Source organism: Anguilla anguilla, chromosome 6 (genome assembly GCF_013347855.1).
Source record: "Anguilla anguilla isolate fAngAng1 chromosome 6, fAngAng1.pri, whole genome shotgun sequence".
In the NCBI taxonomy this organism is placed as follows: Eukaryota; Metazoa; Chordata; class Actinopteri; order Anguilliformes; family Anguillidae; genus Anguilla; species Anguilla anguilla.
The window spans coordinates 12,819,225-12,839,090 of NC_049206.1; the positions used below are offsets into that span (position 1 = coordinate 12,819,225).

The 19,866-nt window shown below is 45.0% G+C and overlaps 2 protein-coding genes across 5 annotated transcripts; both read left to right on the plus strand.

Moving 5' to 3' along the window:
• nmnat3 (nicotinamide nucleotide adenylyltransferase 3) lies at positions 1 to 11,944 on the plus strand. Of its 4 annotated transcripts, XM_035421813.1 has the most exons (6): positions 145 to 785; positions 1,114 to 1,227; positions 4,076 to 4,224; positions 5,845 to 6,028; positions 8,248 to 8,291; positions 10,395 to 11,944. In XM_035421813.1, exons 3-6 carry the CDS (start codon positions 4,116 to 4,118, stop codon positions 10,802 to 10,804), a joined length of 747 nt encoding a protein of 248 aa, XP_035277704.1. In that variant the 5' UTR covers positions 145 to 785; positions 1,114 to 1,227; positions 4,076 to 4,115; the 3' UTR covers positions 10,805 to 11,944. The 4 variants fall into 4 exon arrangements, with proteins under 4 accessions (XP_035277701.1, XP_035277704.1, XP_035277703.1 ...); XM_035421810.1 differs by lacking the exons at positions 145 to 785; positions 1,114 to 1,227 and adding an exon at positions 1 to 121; XM_035421812.1 differs by lacking the exon at positions 1,114 to 1,227.
• An 816-nt stretch (positions 11,945 to 12,760) lies between these two features.
• Positions 12,761 to 17,108, plus strand: LOC118229653 (retinol-binding protein 1-like). Its single transcript, XM_035421814.1, has 4 exons — positions 12,761 to 13,231; positions 13,707 to 13,885; positions 15,399 to 15,500; positions 16,292 to 17,108. The coding sequence occupies exons 1-4, from the start codon at positions 13,159 to 13,161 to the stop codon at positions 16,343 to 16,345; spliced, it is 408 nt and encodes a 135-aa protein (XP_035277705.1). The 5' UTR covers positions 12,761 to 13,158; the 3' UTR covers positions 16,346 to 17,108.
• The last annotated feature ends 2,758 nt before the right edge of the window (positions 17,109 to 19,866 follow it).

The following is a 19,866-nucleotide window of genomic DNA, read 5'->3' on the forward strand; positions in this document are numbered from 1 at the left end:
CTGCCACCAGGGAGCACCATCTTCCTCACAGCCATTGCTAAAAACATTGCCATTTCAGCGGCGCCAGTGTCCGGGGGACAAGAAACGGTGTAACACAAACCTTTAACAGCGAAAGAAAGAGGTAAATAAATACTCAGAACACCATTCAACATCTTGAGGCTATGGACCATACGTTGAAAGATGGCTTAGGCTACAAAGTTGTATGCCTTTTTTGGCTAGTTCAATTAATTGATAATCCGCAACTATCGATAGTGGCTTGCTAGCCATATAGCCAGACAAGGTCAACAGCATGTACGAAACTCGAGCTAACTGGCCAGCATGCGACCACATTGACTTTTAGACCAAGTTAGATAACGTAATGTTGAGCTAGGTAGCTAACCTTGACGAATATTTTTATTTATCTAGATATCACTGACGCTAACAAACGTCTCTACAACGTTATGCTTTAGGTTAGCTAGCCTGCTTGGAATCAGATCCCCTTTCAAAAAACAGATTTGGCGTTCACATAACGTCAATTATCGTTATCTGAGAGCTCCAGTCAGCGCTTGCTTGCATACAGTTTTTATTTATTTTTTGTATGGCATTGCACAGCCACTGGCACTGCATTAATGAGCAACTTCGGAGATCAGGACTAACCGCTCCTTTGCATTGTTATTTATTATGCATCATTATTACCTTAGGTTTTTCCGTTTCGTAGACTTATACAGAGAGATTTAAAGGGTGACTAAGTAGGATAATTATAGTCTATTATAAGAGTTGCAAAAACGCGGCATAAATCCGGAATGGTGAGTAACACGTGTATTAAAGCATCAAGCTAAGTGGCCTTTAACCAGTGCACAGAATTACCATTTTTTTATCATGCATTCTACATGCATACATTAGTGAAAAATATTGATCCATATGAGCTATAATTTAAATCACACTGGCTTTAACGTTGTGCCTTTCTTTGATCGTGACACTATATCACAGTTGGTGAGCTTATATTATCGGGTGGCAACATCCATGCGTCAACCTGGGTCTGGGAACTAACAAAAAAAGGTATTTTTTTGAGTCAGAAGCTGTATACGTATTGTGTGAGGCCTTTCATCAAGGTTTCTTTCAACTTCCCACCAGGCTTTTTCGTAGCCACAGGATTAGAATGAACAGGTGCTAATTAATCTGTCGACCATGGGACTAATTACCTTTTCTCCAATGGGCCATTCACAGATGTCTTCTTGCTTTCTTGAGGTACACTAAGAAACCTTTTTCTGGAATCCTAAGTGTGATTCATGGGCTGACTTTTCACTCATCTCGCAAATGTTGGGTGCATGCAGCTTGGTTATTAGCTTGCTAGCTACACATATGCATAGATTGCATTTATATATTGGTGATTCACCACTAAAATAGCATTAATGCCCTGCAGCCATTTTGTACCAGAATCAGGTGCAGAGGGAGGGGTTATAAAACTGTTAAATGGGGTGGTGATCAGATGTCCAGAATATGCAAACCAGGTTGGGAATGTGATCAGGGCCCTTGGAAAACCCCCTACTCTTTGTGATTCATTCCGTGGGATCATTGCCACAGTGAGTCAGGAGGACCTCCGTTTAACAACTCAGTCCTGTGAAATTACACACAATCTTTGGTTTTCCTGCTTAATCCAGAGTGAAGACTGCCCCCTAGAGGCCCACTAACAACACTTGTGGAAGCAATTTAGTGTTACGCTCACATCCCTGTTTGGCTTCTGCCATAATAATCCAGTAAGGTACAGGTTGGTATGGCTACTGCTGCACCAGCTGTATGCTTACTCTTTACTTTGTTCTGCTTTTTTGCCAATGTATCACAGGGCACACACTCAGGCCTATGGGCAATTTAGGGTCTCCAATTAGCCTACCTGCATGTGTTTGGACCTGGGGAAACCAAACTACCCAGAGGAAACCCATGTGGACATGGGGAGAACATGCAAACTTCAAGGCGATCTATTTCTTCTTTATGGTCTGGGAATTTTTAAGAATTTTTAAATTTCATTTCTCATTCCAAAACCATGGGCATTAATTTGGAGTTAGTCCCCCCTTTGCTGCTGTAACAGCCTCCACTCTTCTGGGACGGCTTTCCAGTAGATTTTGAAACATGGCTGCAGGGATCCGCTTCAATTCAGCCACAAGAGCATTAGTTGGGGTTGGGCTTTGTTGTTGGGTGAAAAATGAGAGCTATTTGACATTTTAAGGGCGGCAGTGTAGTATAATGGGTAAGGAGCTGGTCTTGTAACCTAAAGGTCACAGGCTTGATTCCCAAGTAAGACACTGCCGTTGTTCCCTTGAGCAAGGTACTTAACCTGCAGTGCTTCAGTATATGTCCAGCTGGATAATGGATACAATGAAAATGCTATGTAAAACGTTATGTAAGTCGCTCTGAATAAGAGCGTCTGCTAAATGCCAGGAATGTAAATGTCTGTAATGGGTGATAAGGCCTGGCTTGCCGTTGGCTTTCCGATTGATCCTGAAGGTGTTGGATGGGGTTGAGGTCAGGGCTCTGTGCAGGCCAGTCAAGTTCTTCTAACCTGAACCCACTAATCAGAAGGGGTGTTCACATACCTTTGGCTATGTAGTGTGTTTTGATAAGTGACATTTGATGGAGTTAGTCGCCGAGTGATCTTGAACTCTCATATTAGCTTCTTTTGCATGACGTTGGCCTTGGCCTCAATAATTTTGTTTTTACCAGCAGTCGTATGAAAAATGAGAGCTATTTGACATTCCAAGGGCTAATAGACATTAAATAGTAAGATGGACCGGACCCTGTGTGGACACTGCGCTTGGTATTTTGACCTTTTTTTTTTCCCTCTTCCGGAAAGCTACAGTGACCTCAGTGCATAGCGAATTACAGTGTTGCTTATGCACACACCAGCTGTTTACTCAGCAAATGGGGGTGTAAGTTTTAGTCAACCCCATTAGGTGTGCCTGTTCCACCGGCTATCGAAACACGCAGATGTAATTAAGTATCGCATTAATTACAGTAGCTGGTTGCGCTTAAGCCAAGCATTTATTAAAATGCAGGGCGCAATATGTGAAGCCACATTTGACTTGAACTTAATGAGGGTGACAAATATCCTTATATATTAACTGACACACTCCAGAATGACCACCCTGGGAAGCAAATTAAAACAAACAGGTTTGGTTTATGTTTTAATTCGTTTTGCTACACTGTTGCTTTCGGTTTTATGCCTGTCTGGCTTTGTAATGGTGCGCTTTGTTCATTACTAAACCAGCTTATTTGTTTTGACGGCTTTATGTAGTGTTGCGAGTCATTTACGCAGGTGATTCCGGGCGTGGAGAACGCTCGGTATTTTCGACCCGCTACGCCAGCTGCAAATTGGAAACGTAATCAGTGCTGATTCTGTTCCTCTTGATTTCTGCTGGTGGGGCCTGATTGTGTTGCTCTAGATTAGGCCTAAATTTGGCTTGTTTCTTTATTTGTTCCGTTATGCACACTGAGGCAGGCCATTATCCAGGCCTGAGATTTGGTTCTAAATCAGGGCTAATAAGAGTTTGCGGGGAAAGCGTTAGGCTTTGTTTAATCGGGTAGATAGCTGAAGTGTTTCAGTACGGTGGAACCCTGGTGTGCACTTCCGGGCTGGTAGTCATGGAGCAGAGGTTCGCTTTAGCTCACCGGTCACCTGGTTAAGCTCACACAGGGGCGCCGGTTCCGGCAGCAGTTATCACAAAAGAACACAGAGCTAAAAATGTAGAACTTAAGAAAATGCAGCGCTTGATTTGCTGCCCTGATGCTAGCTTTTGCCGCAAAGGAGCAGTGGGAGTTTGGTCATTTGGTTTTGTACATTACAGGCATTTAGCAGACGCTCTTATCCAGAGTGACTTAGACAACTTTTTACATAGCATTTAAATAGCATCCATTTATTCAGCTGGATATATGGATGAAGCCATGCAGGTGAAGTACCTTGCTCTATGGTACAACGGCTGTGTCTTATCCGGGAATCTAACCTGTGGCCTTTAGGTTACAAGACCAGTTCCTTATCCATTATACTACACTTTTTCATTAGTTGGGCATAACAGTAACCATGGTGTTTGTGTCTGTCTTGCAGGTTGTTTTTTTTGTGTGGTGACCATGCTGTGAGGGCAGAGATGGCCAGTCGTGTCCCCCTGGTCCTGCTGGCCTGCGGCTCTTTCAACCCCATCACCCTCCAGCACATGAGGCTGTTTGAGCTGGCCCGGGACCACATGCACCAGACAGGTGGGGCCTCAGCTGTCAATCCAAAGGCCCCGCCGGGGCCCCGCGTCAATCAATCACGGTCGCAGAGCTCAAAGTAGACAGGGAGAGTAGACGGAGGGAGCGAGCGGAGGGACGGAGAGCGAGAGATCGATTTTCAAGAGCCTGGCAATCCGCAGCCCATTCAGCGGGCCGAAGGCTGTGTGTTTGTCTGCTGCTGTGAAGTCTTTTCATCGGCACAGCGTGCGGTCCGAGCTCAGCGGGCTATGAAAATGTGATGGCTTCTCCTCTTGATGGGGGCGACCCGAAGCCGCGGTTCCCGGTGGAGCCGGAGACCGGGCTCTCTTTGTGCGTTTCGATTCGCCGCGTGCTCCAGAGAGAGAGAAGACAGTGGCGGTTTACCCCTGCCACTTTAAATTTCCCCGGCGTGCGTGTGAACATCAAAGTGCGGAAGTCCTCCCCCTTTACTGCGTGAGTAGTGTCAGTGACCTCGTAAATGGAGTCCTCCAGCGAGTCGCCCCGCTCGTTCGCGGACGTCAGCTACACACATGCGTATGCGGACCGTAATGTTACGATGTGGAACTCTAATCTTCTGTACCATCCCGGTGCAGCCATCACGGTGCTCCTGAAGGGGCTGCCCGCCTGAGGTTGTGTGTGATTTTTACTCTGGCATATGGGTCACCGGAATTGACGTGCAAAAAAACATGTATATTTACGAGGAACAATATTTTTAAAAAGAGGAGCAGACCTACTATTGCAGCCAGTTCCCCAAAAGGCCTGTTTCCTGAAAGGCTCGCTACATGTTGGGCCTACCATTCTGTTTCCTGAATGGTCTGCCAGTTGGCTTCATGTTGGGCCTACCATTCTGTTTCCTGAATGGTCTGCCAGTTGGCTACATGTTGGGCCTACCGAGGGTAAGCAGCGGTGGTCTGAAGTGGCGATCCACGGTATTCTCATGGTACAGCTTACACCTGACCTGGGGAAAACATGATTACACCATGCCAGTTTTGTTCAATAGATTTCCCCTTCTATGGAGATCTGCGTCTCAGGTGTTACCGATTTTTCTCTGATGCTCGTGGAGGTGCTTGTGAATTCAGCAGAGGTTAATGCCTGGGGGAAACTCTGTGAGCAATAGTGCCAAAGGTGGATAACAATATTCTCAGACCAGTGAGTATAGCAGCATCACTAAAATATCACTAAAGTACAAATTCTGAATACACGAAGATCTCATTTATAAGAGGCCCTAAAAAGGTGGGTGCAGCATCTTATATGAGAATATAAACATCAGACATGACCCTGAATGAATGATATTTGCAAACATATTATTACTAGCTTTACAGCTTGTGCATCTTGCATATGTGGCCATCTCTGAAATGAACGTAATTCACAGCACTTTTACATGCTTGGTTTAATTAACATCAGTATAAGACTTGTGGGCCCTGTATTGTTTCCATAAATTATTTGCTTGCCGAAGAGCCAGCCTCTGCAACTTAATTAAACAGGGCGAATTACCTCTTTATACTCCAGAAAATTTACTGAAGCAATTCAAGCGTGCATGTCGCGGAGTGCAACAGCCGAACCCCGCCACGGATTTGAACCTACCTCCTGCAGGTGCTAAGCGCCGGACACCGTCTCCTCCCTCAGGTCAGTTCCAGGTGGTGGGCGGGATCCTGTCCCCCGTGAGCGACGTGTACGGCAAGCAGGGCCTGGCCCCGGCGCGGCACCGCGTCGCCATGGCGAGGCTGGCGCTCGGCAACTCAGACTGGGTGCGCGTGGACGACTGGGAGAGCAAGCAGGCGGACTGGACCGAGACCGTCGTCACCATGAGGTACAGTACGGCTGCCGGGGGCGGACAAAAAGCATGCAGCAACCACGGGAAGTAGGTGGGAAACTTGGGATTTGCTGTTTTATAACTTTTCCATGTTTTATTGGCAATGAGGCTGATCTCCACACGCGTACAGAGACAAAAGGAACCCTTAGCTATGTAAGGCTAACCTGAAGAATGAGAAACGCTGGAACAAGCAGAGCTCTACACTTAATAGCACATTTAATGCTCAAGACAAGACTGGCCTTTTATTGCCTATGACGCGTTCTTAAGAGTCCTCATATTGCATAGAGGCTTTATGTTGTTCTCATATTATCCCTGCTCCAGTTTAGCACTGGAAGCCACAGCTAGCATCCTGCACATGGCAGCTTTCACAGAGCACTAGCCCACTTAGCATTCCTTATTTAGCAGGCATCCTGCTCACGGCTGGCTCACAGCTACCCTGTTTCGCACTCACCCAGCAGGGGGTTCTACCACCACGGGTCATGCCGCTCACAGAACTCCACCCGGGCATCCAGCTCGTGACTCTCAGGTTTGGAGACCTAAATATAGGGGTGAGATAAAGGGTGAAATTGGGGGGGGGGGGGGGGTGGCCACACAGGGAGAAAGTGAGAGTGTGAGAGAAAGAGAGGGAATGAGGCAGGTTGGAGAGGCTCGGATCATTCAGTGGGTGTGAATCCAGCGATAGAAGAGTTCTTCCATGAACAGTTCTATTCCCCCAGATTTCATCAGGAGCGTACTCTCCCACACTACATCTAGCTTTTCGTCTGACTGTCCAACTGCACTGTCCAGCTTCTCCTCAGGATAGTGTGCACCTTAATAATTTGTGTGTGTGCATGTGCACGCGTGCGTGCATACATGCATGCGTGTATGTGTACGTCTGTATGTGTGCGTATGTGTGTGTGTTCACTCACATATTGCTCACTGCAGTCAGCTGGCAGAGGGTTCTCAGGTGAGTTATCGTACCCTTAAGCGAGCTGCTCTTTTTTTCAGTCCCTCAAAATCAAGCACAGCTGCAGGATGTCCAGTCTGAAGTTTAAAATTTTTGCCTGCGTAAGAGAAACTGCTAAGAGACTACATAATTGGCAGTATGATGCAATTGGATGTAATGTGTCAGACACGTGTCTTGAGCCAGTCGAGTTGCTGATAGTCAGGAGTTTTGTGCTGTTATAAGCCTAAGCTTTGTTGACTGACCCCCCCACCCCCCCCCCCCTCCCCATGTGGTACTCTGGCCTATTGGGTCTGGCCTATTGAAGGGGGGGGGGGGGTAGTGCCAGCCCTGGGCCTTACAGCAGTGGGCAGAGGGAGGGTGCGGCACACACAGGAGAGCCCGTGTGGTTTGGGGTAGCGGCCTGTGTTTGCCTGTGTTTGCCTGTGTTTGCCTGTGCTGTGTGCAGCTGTGTGAGTTGAAGTGAAGGGACTGGGGAAGGGCGGTGGGCAGCCGTCTCCTCAGTGCCAGAGAAGCCTTGGGCTGCGGCAGAAACGCTGGCGCATTCAGAATTCTCTGTAACGCATGAATGCGAATGTATTACACACGTACATCTGTACACAGGCAGGTTTCATTTCACACGCGCATGCACAAAAAAATGCTTAAGCATTCTCGTGCTCAAACAAGCGCACAACGGAGTGACTTAAAAGACACACACACACACACACACACACCCCCATGCATGCACAGACACACTCATATACTCACTCACTCATACACACATGCGCGCACGCACACACACAAACATACACAAATGGCACACGAGCGTACACGCACAAACACAAAAACGCGAGCGAACACACACGCGCACACACACTATTACGCAAGCGCGCGCAGCATCAGAGCTGAAGGGACGGCCAATGGCGAACGCTCTTGTGGCGAGTTGCACAATCTCATCCAGGCCCTCTCAGGTCTAATCCCCTTGTGAGGGCTTCGCAGTTTAAGCTGTACTTGCGCAGGGACCGAGCTGATTAGAGCATGAAGTGGCCTCTTGTCTCTGGCATGGCGCGAGGGGGGTGCGGGACGGGCATCCGTTGGGTGGACGGGCGGGACGGGGGCTTTGGAATCACATAATTCAACGGTGAGCTGGAATATTCTTGAAACGTCCCGTAAGAGGATTATTCGCACAGTGGCCTCTTTTATTTTTTGTCACCTTTCTCATGTGTTTGTTTCTCCCCCCCACCCCCGACACCCCCCCCCCACCCCCACCCCATCCCACACGCCGGCCGAGCAGGCACCATTACAACCAGATTCTGGAGCAGCACCAGAACACAGCCGGTAAGACCTTGGAGGCCTGCCCTCATAAGTATTGAAGAAAGCCTTCTTCAGTAACGAGCAAACGCCTCATGTAACTGTGTACCTGTCGCCGATGCATGAGTTAGCTTATTGTTACTCATCGTGGTACTGCCTCTCCGGTGCAAATGCCCTTATTTGTCAGCGCTCAAATGATGCCCATTTATTTACCGGGCCTGTATGTCACTCTGTGTTAGAGCGTCTGCTTGGTAAAAATAAATCGACTCCCCAATCAAGGCCCCCGACCCGCGATAATAAACCCCAAGGTCGGCGCTGAGCGTCCGCACCCAACCATTTGTCCTTTCCTCGGTTTAAATCTCAGATGAGTCAAATATCTGTAAAATAACTCCTTATAAACAATTTACAGTCCCCGTGAGAACAGTTGTATTTCTGGTGATATGTATCTGACATCCATGGTAATTGCAGTCGGCGCTGTCTGTAGGACAAATGGGCGGGCAGCTAGCACAGGTGAGCGTTAATTAGTTTATGTTCCTTCCGCAGTGAGAGCCTAGAGGCACAGGACATTTTGTTATGGGTATAATTTTGCGCCCCTTGCTAATAATTATGAGTAGGAGTTATGCATTTGGTCCTTCGATTTTTCTGCAGTCTCTTGAATTTTCCGAGCTGAGGACCTTTTTTTCTGAGCTAAGGACCAATCTTGAAAATCAAGCTAATCATACTGCGCTTTCCATGAAAGAGCAATATGATTAGCTCCTTTTTTAGAGCTAAGGGCCAATCAAATTGCACTTTACATCACATTAGGCCCCGTTCATTGCAACCACTTTATGACCACTGCTCAGAAAAATGAGCTTCAATGGCTATACTGGTCCTGAACTATTTTCTTTAGGATTTAGAAAGGTTTTTCTTTACAGTTTACTTACATGTGCTTATAGTTCTATGGCTACCATTACCATTGTGTATTTTACACGAGTTTATGCAGTGGTAACGAACGGATTATGCCATGTTTAGATTTTATTTGTTAGCAACAAGAGAAGAGGAAGTGAGGGAGCAACTCCTGAAAATCTATCCTGCTACTTTCTCCACCTTTACGTAAATATAATACTGCAGAGGAAGAAGGATTTCTGCAATCCTGTAGAGTATGCCTGTGCTTAACGAGTGTATTATTTAATGATACCAGCACAGCGCTAAACAGGAGGAATTAGCATGGAGGTCAAGGGTTTGCTTAAGGCCATCGCTAATTATGTTCTCCCAAAAGCTTCCAGCACAAAGAAAGCCTTTATACTTTGTATGAATGTGTGTTCTAAACTGGGCACGGGCAGCCTACGGGTACATAAATAACAGGGCCGTTAGTTATGTAAGTCCCCATGCTGGCATTTGCTTAAATAATTTGGGGTGTGTTGATATATTATGAGCACACCCTTTATTGGTTTCAGCAAACCAATACAGCAGTGAAGCTGGCAATTTAATTTTTATTGCATACTTTCTACAGTCAAGGTGAGGGAGGGATACTGTCAATCACGTCTGCATGATACAGTGGTTGTTTCAGAGTGTGCTTAAAACATCTCAAATCAAATACCACAGAAAAGCATACAGCAAGTTATTTTTATACCATAATAGTGAGCCCTTTTATCGCTGCCATTTTTAACTGCCGTAATTGCTGCCTTAATGAACCAATTAATTCACTTTGATTAATAGCGAACGCCATCGCTGTCATCTTCGTTTGGATGTAAGTTCAGCTCATTTGATGCCCCGCCTTCTCACAGACATTGTGAGTCTATGCCAGGTCAGGCTATCCAAGGTGACAGCGATCTCCAATTGATCTGTTCTGTTGGAAGTGCCAGAACATAGTGCTAGATGCCCTTCAGCCCACATATTGTAATGAGGAATAGAATGGTGCTCAACAGCAAGGTCAATTGAATATAAAAAGGTTATATATAATTTCTACAAAGGCTAAACCAATGAATGAGGACAGCCATTTTACACATTTAATAAACAGAACAGAACGGGACAATACAAGACTCTTCCTTCTTGAGGTTAGTCTTTTTTTTTTTAAGTTACCTGAGTAAGGATTCTTTTTAGACCCATTCTTCTGTCTTGTCCTTTGACCCTGACCTCTGACCTCCACAGGTGCTCCCCAGCTGAAGCTGCTCTGCGGGGCCGACTTCCTGGACACGTTCAAGGTGCCGGGCCTGTGGCGGGACGACCACGTGGCGGAGGTGGCGGGGCGCTTCGGGGTGGTGTGCGTGAGCCGCGGGAGCCTGCAGCCGGACCGGGCGGTGCACGAGTGCGACACGCTGTCGCGGCACAGGAACAACGTCTTCCTGGTGCGCGAGTGGGTCAGCAACGAGATCAGCGCCACCGAGGTCCGCCGCGCCCTCAGGAGGGGCCTGAGCGTCAAGTACCTGCTGCCGGACGCCGTCATCGACTACATCCTCCGCCACGGCCTCTACACCTGGGAGAGCGAGCAGAGGAACAAGGGCGCCGTGCTGCGGCCGCTCGCCCAGCAGGGGGCGCCGCCCGAGACGCTGTCTGACTGACTGACCCGGTGGCATCATGACTGCAGGGCGTCGCTGCCTGAGCATCCAAACTGGGTTTGTTCTTCCTCTGTGAACTTCAGTATTGATTCATCTGCCCCACCCTGGCTGTACGTAAGGGGGAGGGTCATCAGCAAAGCGGGCGGCTGAGTTCTGTTTTGCTCCCCAAAACGGTAGTGTTCAGCCGTCATGGGTTTCGCCTTTAGTCTCGTACTTTTACAGCAGTGTGTTGGAGTAAAGTGCGTGACTGCTCTTCCACTGTGAATCAGAGCAAAACCCTTTTGGGCTGCCGGGATATCCCTGTCATGACCAGAGACTGAATAAAAATAGGTCATGACACGGCAGCATTGTGAAGTGTCCCGAACTCTCTCTTGTGAGCGCTCTCACGCGACAAATAAACTGCAATAAAGACAGAGAAGTGGCTGCCTCTGCTCCGCTGGGCGGCCGTTTGCACAGAGCGGAGGAGGAGCAGGCCTGGAGAGATTAATAAAGCAGGGACTGGCATGGGTCCAGTGTAAGCACGGTGCCCAGGTTCCAGCTGCACCTTCTCCATGCAGGTGCGATTTTATGGGAGTCTGCCCAATCGGCTGTGACTTCCTGCCAGCAGGTGACATATTGCATCGCAGCGTTACGTTTCTGCCAAGCGCAAGCACTTCGCAGCACTAACTGCCATTTTCAGCCTCAAGGTGGACAGAAACCGACAATACGGTATTCAAAAAAAGATACTCATTTGCAGTCAGATTTACAAAGTGGCAAAATGTATATTAAATATTTTTATCCCCATTTAGATGAAAATTGTGTGGTGTGAGTGAGGGTTACGGTCCCAGTGGAATTTTATAGAAATGACCATAGTTCGGCCAACCGGCACCCAAGCACAGGAATGTGTGTGCAAAAATAAAAACAAAGGGACAGACTTTGCATACAGATCACACAGATTGCTTGCAGTTATCGGGAACATAGGTATGCACAATAGTGATGAACTGTTGTGCTGTGACCTCATGATGGCGGTGGCCCGTCAATGTGTTCCAGTTGGTGGACTGCACAGCTGGAGCGTTTAAATGTGCCACCCGTTGCTCTGGTCCCTGCGCCCCCTGTCTGAAACTTCCCTGTAATAAAGTCTGTTTCCCCGGCGACTGCAAATTATGGTTTGTCTGTATATGGGTTTGTGTGCGTGTGTCGGTGAATCCTGCGCGGCGAATGCGAATATTGCGAAGGCTGTGACAGCAAAATTGAAGAGTGGGAAAATGGAGTTTTTAGTTGGCACTAAAAGCAATGGAGCGGAAGTTCGTTGTGCCACCTTCAAGCGGCTCTGTGTCAAGAAACCTGCTGGCGAAGCATTTAAATGCGCTCGGTACCGGCAGGTGTGTCTGCGGGCGCAGGGAACATTTATGCCTTAGCCCGCGCATATGGGATTCTACTCTACAGCTGCATTGTGACGGGACATACATTATCAGCCGCCGTTAAACTGAACGCCGTGCCTGGCTCAAGGTCAAATTTCTCCTTCTCTTTATCTCTTCTCATATAACACCTTCGGAAGCATGTCAGCAGCACTTCACAATGCTTAATGACGTGTCAGAGCTGGTCGTAAATGGTCATAATAAATACACAGTTTAAAAACTGTACATTTTACAGTAAAATTCTGGCAACTTTACTGTATAAATAACGGCAACAATATGTTAAGCATACTGCAGCAGGCTGTATGTATAATATATCAAAGTGTTTGATCATAATGGGTCTTTTGAGATGACAGACATTAAATCCCAAGCATCATATGGAGTTTGGGACATTTTGTCACAAGATATCTCAATATATGTGTTATTACACAAATATTTTTAATGTGTGATGACAACTGTCTAAATCTCTTATGACCGTATTACGGTTTTTGGCATGCTATCACCTGTGATATAGTGCATATGGTCATGAAGAAATTCTAAGGAGAGCATCACATAAGTTGCCCTCTTTTCCAATGTGCTCAGCCTGTGGGACTTAGTCTACTTTGCTTAGCCAAGTGACTAAAAATGTGAGCAAATGACTGAAACATTTTGGAAGACTAAAGAATGTAGTTTCCTAGTGGGAAATTAGACTATATGAGGGTGTTCAGCTGCAAAAACGGACCAACCGCGCTCACCAGTGAGTCTATATAGGTTTTCACACAGGCGTTCATCTGAAGGTGGGCGAGGCAGAGTGTGTTCCGAGTGTTATTTATTTATTTATTTAAGTCTCGCAATAATCGGATTATAATGTTTTCAGTTAAATCTGAGGTCATTAACAAAGGTTCGGCATTCGGTCGCAAGTAAGCTGCGATATCGAATCTCCTTTACCATATCTTTACATACGTGAAAAGGAAAAAAGCAATAATGCCTGTTGATTTGAACGGCTACTGGAAAATGATTTCCAATGAAAACTTCGAGGAGTACTTGAAAGCGTTAGGTGAGCAGATTGTGTGCTTTTCACGGACATTTCTCCGTCTTATTGAAATTTTCATCTATTTGTTTTAATTGAGCCTACTTACATAGGTTGTAGCCTACAGCATACTTATCTTAATAATATTGCTAAGCGGACAAGGAGACCAAGTTATAAATTCATGTAATTCCTTGAATTTTTCAGTCGAGGCTTACAAAACTTTCTGAGGATGGTTGTCTCAAACCTTTCCTCCACTACTTCCCACAAAATTATTTGCAGGTTCAGACTTATTGATGTTGTGTAGCCTACGTGTCCGATTCCTCAAACCAAGCTTAGAACTAAATTTATAATTAAAGTTGGATATTTTTCGACGACAACGTATAGCCTGTGCATTCAAGTTACTAGGGCACAGCTGAAATTGTAAATATTCTCGATATTTCTTTGTGGCTCATAATTATTTTGAGTATTCACTTTTTGTTCTCTTCTTCCACTCATCTGAAAGACGTGAATGTCGCAATCAGGAAAATCGCCACTCTGCTGAAACCAGACAAAGACATCACTCATAATGGCAATCACATTATCATTAAAACGCTCAGCACATTCAAGAATTACAACATGGACTTCGAGGTGGGGAAGGAATTTGAAGAGGATCTAAGTGGTGTGGATGATCGAAAATGCATGGTAAGTATTATTGGTAATGAGCAGTGATTAGAGGTTTTGTCGCTCGGCTGATTAGAGCTAGTCAACTATATAATCTACACGAAAGGATACAAGCATATTAATAAAGTTCACATCTGTGCTCGAGTTAGCATTAACAAGTCAATCTTGTTGGTGAGCTGAGCGACTCTCCCGGTTTTCTGGAAAGGAATTAAAAATTCAGAAGGCTTGCACCGAGGAGCTGTCTGAGGTGATGTAATCTGGCATCAATTGACAAAAAGTTCGGTGGAGTCTTCAGGAAGTCTTCTGAAGTTTTTCCAACGGCTCAAAAAGTGATGTTTATCCCAACATTTAGGTTTTTTTTTAAAAATAAATCTTATAAGGCGCATATAGGCTACAACTACTGTTATATAATGTACACATAGTGCACGCTGCAAAATGATGTATCGTATTATTTGATAAATGAAAGTGTTGGGGCTACGGCGGTTAATTGCGCCATGCTTGGTTTTGGATGAATCTAAGCAACAATTGAACTGATAACACACTTGGCAAAGGAGGTACAGTGAGCTCCAAATTTATCGGTGAACTTTCTAAAGATGAACAAAAAACCTTTATAAAATAATAGGCAAGGAGTTGTGTGCTCAACAATATGGAAAATTCTATACTTTTTACTAATGAATTGAAGAAAAACGTTTTTAACGCGTAATCATTTAGTAAGTTTAACAATAGATTGGTGGCCAAAGTATTGCCACCCCTATTTTCAGTATTTTGTGCACCCTTCTCAAGGTTAAGACTAGCCTACTAAATATGTTATATTGGCCATTTTTCCATACAAAATATTTAAATTTAAAACCCTTCAGAACCTTCAGACTGTGTTTGTGGCCTGCAGTCTTCAAACCATAAATTATCGAATGGGTTAGAATCCGGATACAGGCGATTTTGAGGTATTGTCTTTCGGAACAATTCATTTGCGGCTAAGTGTAAGCTTCCTTCAGCTTACAGTTTCATCGGGTGCATTGCCACTGCAAAAGCCAATGTTACAGGCAGCTTAAAACTAATCTTCCTCATAGTGAAGAACATTCATACTTCAAGGTATTACGTGCATCGAAGAATATTTCAGAAGTTTTTACCTGTACGGATGTAGGCCTACTTTCCTTTGGACTTGAGGTGAAAAATATTACCACCAACAAAAGAATTCTACGTTTTTTTGTCAATAGATATGTTCCACAAGGCTCATTCAGAAAAAAGGGAAGATGGATGCTAATGTCTTAACGTAGTGCTGTGGCAGTGGTGTGTATTGTAATGAGGTGTATAGACTTCATTCATATTACGCCTATGCTTTATGTGTAATGGCGCGTTCATTGTGTGGGTAATTGTGCATTAGTTCTGCGAGTGTAATGGTGTGCCTATAACGTAATGATCTATCCGCGCTGTGCGTAATGGTGCGATGGCATTGTGATAGTAATGTTGCTCTCGAGCCGTAATGGCCAGTCTGTGCCCTGATTGTAATGGCTCTGCTGCACTGCCTGTCCTGTAGACTACGATTACCTGGGAAGGGGACAAGCTGGTTTGCGTGCAGAAGGGAGAGAAGGCAGGCAGGGGCTGGACACACTGGGTAGAGGGGAACAAGCTACATTTGGTAAGTCTGCGTGCACCCCACCCTCTTTTCTTTAGATGCTTGCTTGTGTGTTATCCTGATGTTAGCGGAGCTCTTTGGGCAGGTTGTCTGGGCTTGTTGTCTTGCCATCCCTCCCACTGTCACAGATCTAGTGTTGTGCAAATGTCTTCATTATTCCCCTTATCATATGCAGTCATATGTGGCTGAGTTTAAAAATTAAAAATAAAGTTTTTCCTGTAATTAGGAAATGTAATGTCTGCTGATGACACTGTCAGAGATGATGGACGTGTATTTTAGTCTTTTTTGAAAGTAATATTTAGGTTATTTTACATACTTAAAAGTGTAAGTTGCGTGATGTTGCCCCATGTTTACATTTGATACCCCTTAGTCCTGGTCCTGAGGCTGATGAGGCCTCTTGGCAGAGGCACAGTCAGGAATTGGACCTGAGAAACAGAAACAAAAAACCAAAACACAGAAAGAAAAAAACTTTAATGCCCTTATCAGCTAATTAAAGCTACAGAAAGTATATTCTGTGTATTCGTTTTGACATTTTAAGTATGCTGTAATGGGCTACATGAGAGATGACCGGGTTAGTGCAATATTTATTTTGAAAATGTGCCCTGTAAATGTAATTGCAGTCGTAGATGTGACATAGTGGACTGTGGCGCCCCCTTGAAGTCAAACATTGCAGTGCACTCACTCTGAATATTTGGACTGCTTCACTTTATTATCAAGCATCTTTGTACCCTGTTTCCCTGCCGCACATCATGGATCCTTGCTGAGATTGTTTTCTGTCTTTTTGTTCCCCACAGGAACTGAGAGCATGCGGAGCGGTTTGCAAACAGGTCTTCGAGAAACAGAGCTAAATTTGCCCCAGTGACTGAGAGTAGCACAGAAGCACAGGGCCACAGATAAGAGCCAAACCTGTGGCAGAACCACCCTCCCTCTCTGTTCATCCGGCCATTTCTTCAATGAATCCACCTAACCCCTCCCCACTCTCCACCTCCCACCACATCCCAATGACCACCATCTATATCCACTATTGTATCATGCCTATAGTGTTCACCGAGCACCCCCTTCCCCCCACCCCACCCCACCCCACACCCTGTGCCTACCACGACCATTGTCTCTATTAGAGACCAGCCATACTGTAAGTGGATGGCAAAGCGTTCTGATTTGTCTTTTTCTCCTGTCAGATATAAAGATGTCAACTGCTCACACTCCTACTCTGACTCAGAGAGAGGGAACACTTTGATTAATTTGCGCCTGGGTGTGGATGAATTAACAATGTGTAGACGTAGGATTTTGCCATTAGCGCCTCTGTCTCTGATAGAGCGATGGCAGCGCCAGACGGATGTCTGGGTCAAGCTGTTGCAGGTGTGAATGCGGGATTTGTGTCTGAGAGCACAAGGAAAGGAGCCTGACACGATGCTGTGTATTTTTCCCGCGAGGTGTGGCAGTGACAAACGGCGGAAAACGGGAGAGGCGGGTGAGCCTCGCTGGGCGGTTGTAACTCTCTGGGTAGAGTCCGGCAGATACTAACGTCTCCTGGGCAAAATGTCCATCATTTATGCTTTGTCTCCGCCCCCAATTGGGGAAAAAATCTGAAGTAAATAAAGAGGAAATCGACACCCTTGTTTAGATCACTGTTTGTTTTATCGCTTCATTACACACAATTCTTATCTGTGCCTAAATCACAAGTTTATGCTTCATCTCTTTTAAACCCTTTGTAATTAAACATGTGAACTGATCTTTATGTGTATATAGATTATCTTTGTTCTTACGTTCAGATGTTCTGCCCCAGTCTATTCTCTCTCAACTCCCATATGATATTTTTAGCCCACCATACAGTATGTTAAAGGCTTGCACAGCACCAAAAAGAGCATGTAGCCGTTTTCCCTTCCTTATCATCACCTTGTTCTTTATCTTTTCACAAGTACAACACCCTCATTCAGCACACGTGATCCCCCCCTCCGATCTTCAGTCATCAAAATATACCCCTGAGCCCTTTCCTTTCATAAAGCAGTCAATCTCATAGTTCACACGGACGTGGAGTTTTTGCAGACAGAGGTATGCAGCTCTAGAATGTTTCTTCACAATAAAGCTCAGAATCCATGCTGAATCATCATCCACCAATTTTCACTTTATGAACTTTTAATCTGTTTACAGTAGGGAGAATGCAGAGCCGATCTGGGCAAATAAAAAAGAAACAAGAGACTCAAGAATAACTTAGTGAAGGGGGTGCTCTCCCATCTATTGCATTATGTCTGTGAAATAATATTGTTCCTGATAACATTACATGATAGCGGCAGCACAGAGTTTGAACACTGTAATCATGTTGATTACAGTGTTCTCTCCTTAAAGCTGCAGAGTGTTTGCCGCAGTCAAAAGGAAATATCATTTCATTTACAAATAATCCTCTTGCGGTGCAATCCTTATTTTATGGAAAATTTAGAAGGAAATTATATAAAATCCCAGAAGCACAGAAAATATGCTGACGGATACATCCCAACTATGGCAAATGTGATAATCTAATAAGTCTGTTTTATTGGTTTGTGCGCCGATGGTTTCGTTTTAATTCAACAGACTGTATGAGTGTCCTTTGTACACACAATGTTTTGAGGATAACATCCTATTAGTTCTCTAGCAAGCATAATTATCTGACGTAGGCTGAATGGGCAGGAGTTTGTGAGCAGATTTTCCCTTCTCCAGATCACAAAGTGGACATTACACTTTTCACCTCCACTGCAGCTCAGACCACAGGAGACGGAAACACCGGGGGCCATAAAACCCAGCTGGCACTCCGATCAATAATGCAACAATGGAGGATGAGAGAACCAAGCGACTGGGGGCCCCTCTGTCAAACTGCTTTATCAGCATGCCACTGAGCTTGCTTAGCCTGGGACGGTCTGGCAACGCTTTGGCTGAGTGAAAGTTATCATGCAGCACCCCTGCCCCTGTGGGAGGGGGTCTGTTGGTAGGGCACTAGAATTCTGGTCAGGTCAGACATTATATGGTGAAATCTAGGGTGGTGTGGAATGTGGGAGGAATGGTCAAAATGACATTTAAGCAGAGCACGAAGGAAAGTTTGGAGAGAATCTGCTTAACAGTCTACAGGTACTATAGTCATCTCCTTTGAGCATTTGTGGTAAGTTTCTTTCTCTTAGACTGTGTTAGGTTTTTTGTCATTTCTCTTGTGACATAATGTCCTATATCTGCCATGTCTTGTAAATAAAAGGATTACCTATTAACATATTTAAACTGCCTATTTCTAGAAATTGGCAACTGTCATACTGTGTCATATCATAATGTTCTTTCTCTTGCAGCTCATCCAAAATACATGGCTCACTTGTATACAGATCGGGTGTACATCCATGCAAGAACCAATCACTGCTTTGCCTCATAAATACAGTTTTGGTGTAACCCCCTTTAACCGGGTACCCACTGGGAATATTAATAGCTTTGCTGGCAGGTTGTGCAGCTGTTCTGGGAATAGCTGTTGGAGTCAGTGTCCAGATGGATCCTAGAGTGATTTCATACATTTATAGAGGGGTTACGCTCTGGAAAGTTTAATCAAATGTGGTAAGCTTTAGGTTGCTCCCTGGGATAACTGTTAGTTTTGATAGCTGAATCTGCATATTTTTTCAGTTGTTTCTTCTTCATGACGCAAGTATGTGAATTGCCAGATGAGCAGTATGTTTACCTCAAAGGATAGAAGGAGCACTTATACGAATGCCTGGCAGCAGTAGATAGTCTCACTTTCTGGGCTACATGGTCTTGGTGCCCATTATTTCATGTGAACACACCTACAGTCAATGCACATATAAGCAAACACATAAACACATGTAAACATTCTGGTCACGGGATTGGAAAATGAATGGAGTCGGATAAACTTGTTTTCTTCCCTGAAAGAAAACTCTAACTCGTACCGGTTGACAATGATTAATAGTGAAAATGCACTCATTTTTTACTTATGTTGAATAATTTTACATCAAATTGCATACATTGTAAAATTCTAAAAGTTATCATCAATGCCTGGACATCTTTGCATATCTGTGTCTGGGTATTGAGGTCAGCCAGCATCCTGTTTCTCCTCCACCTTCTTCTTTGTCTGATAGTGACCTTGTGAGGTCTTATCTCTGTCTGTACAGCCGGGTCAATGCAGTCTCCTACTGATCACAAGGGGTGTGTTGATCAAATAAGCACACACAAACGCAAAATCCTTATGATGAAACACAGATTCAGCATCAAATAGCTAAAACAACCAGTTTTTCTTATGAGTGTCCTTCTTAATCTACACTACTGCAGACACATCAGTTATTTATCAGTACCTCAATTTAGCAACAGGGGAAAGTATCAAATACAGAACACCAACCAAGTTGTCTGT

Coding starts and splice junctions, on each gene's coding strand:
- nmnat3 (XM_035421810.1), top strand. CDS start 4,116: ATGGCCAGTCGTGTCCCCCTGGTCCTGCTGGCCTGCGGCTCTTTCAAC. Junction 4,225..5,844: donor GGACCACATGCACCAGACAG/GTGGGGCCTCAG, acceptor CTCCTCCCTCAG/GTCAGTTCCAGGTGGTGGGC. Junction 8,292..10,394: donor GCAGCACCAGAACACAGCCG/GTAAGACCTTGG, acceptor TGACCTCCACAG/GTGCTCCCCAGCTGAAGCTG.
- LOC118229653 (XM_035421814.1), top strand. CDS start 13,159: ATGCCTGTTGATTTGAACGGCTACTGGAAAATGATTTCCAATGAAAAC. Junction 13,232..13,706: donor GGAGTACTTGAAAGCGTTAG/GTGAGCAGATTG, acceptor CTCATCTGAAAG/ACGTGAATGTCGCAATCAGG. Junction 15,501..16,291: donor AGGGGAACAAGCTACATTTG/GTAAGTCTGCGT, acceptor TGTTCCCCACAG/GAACTGAGAGCATGCGGAGC.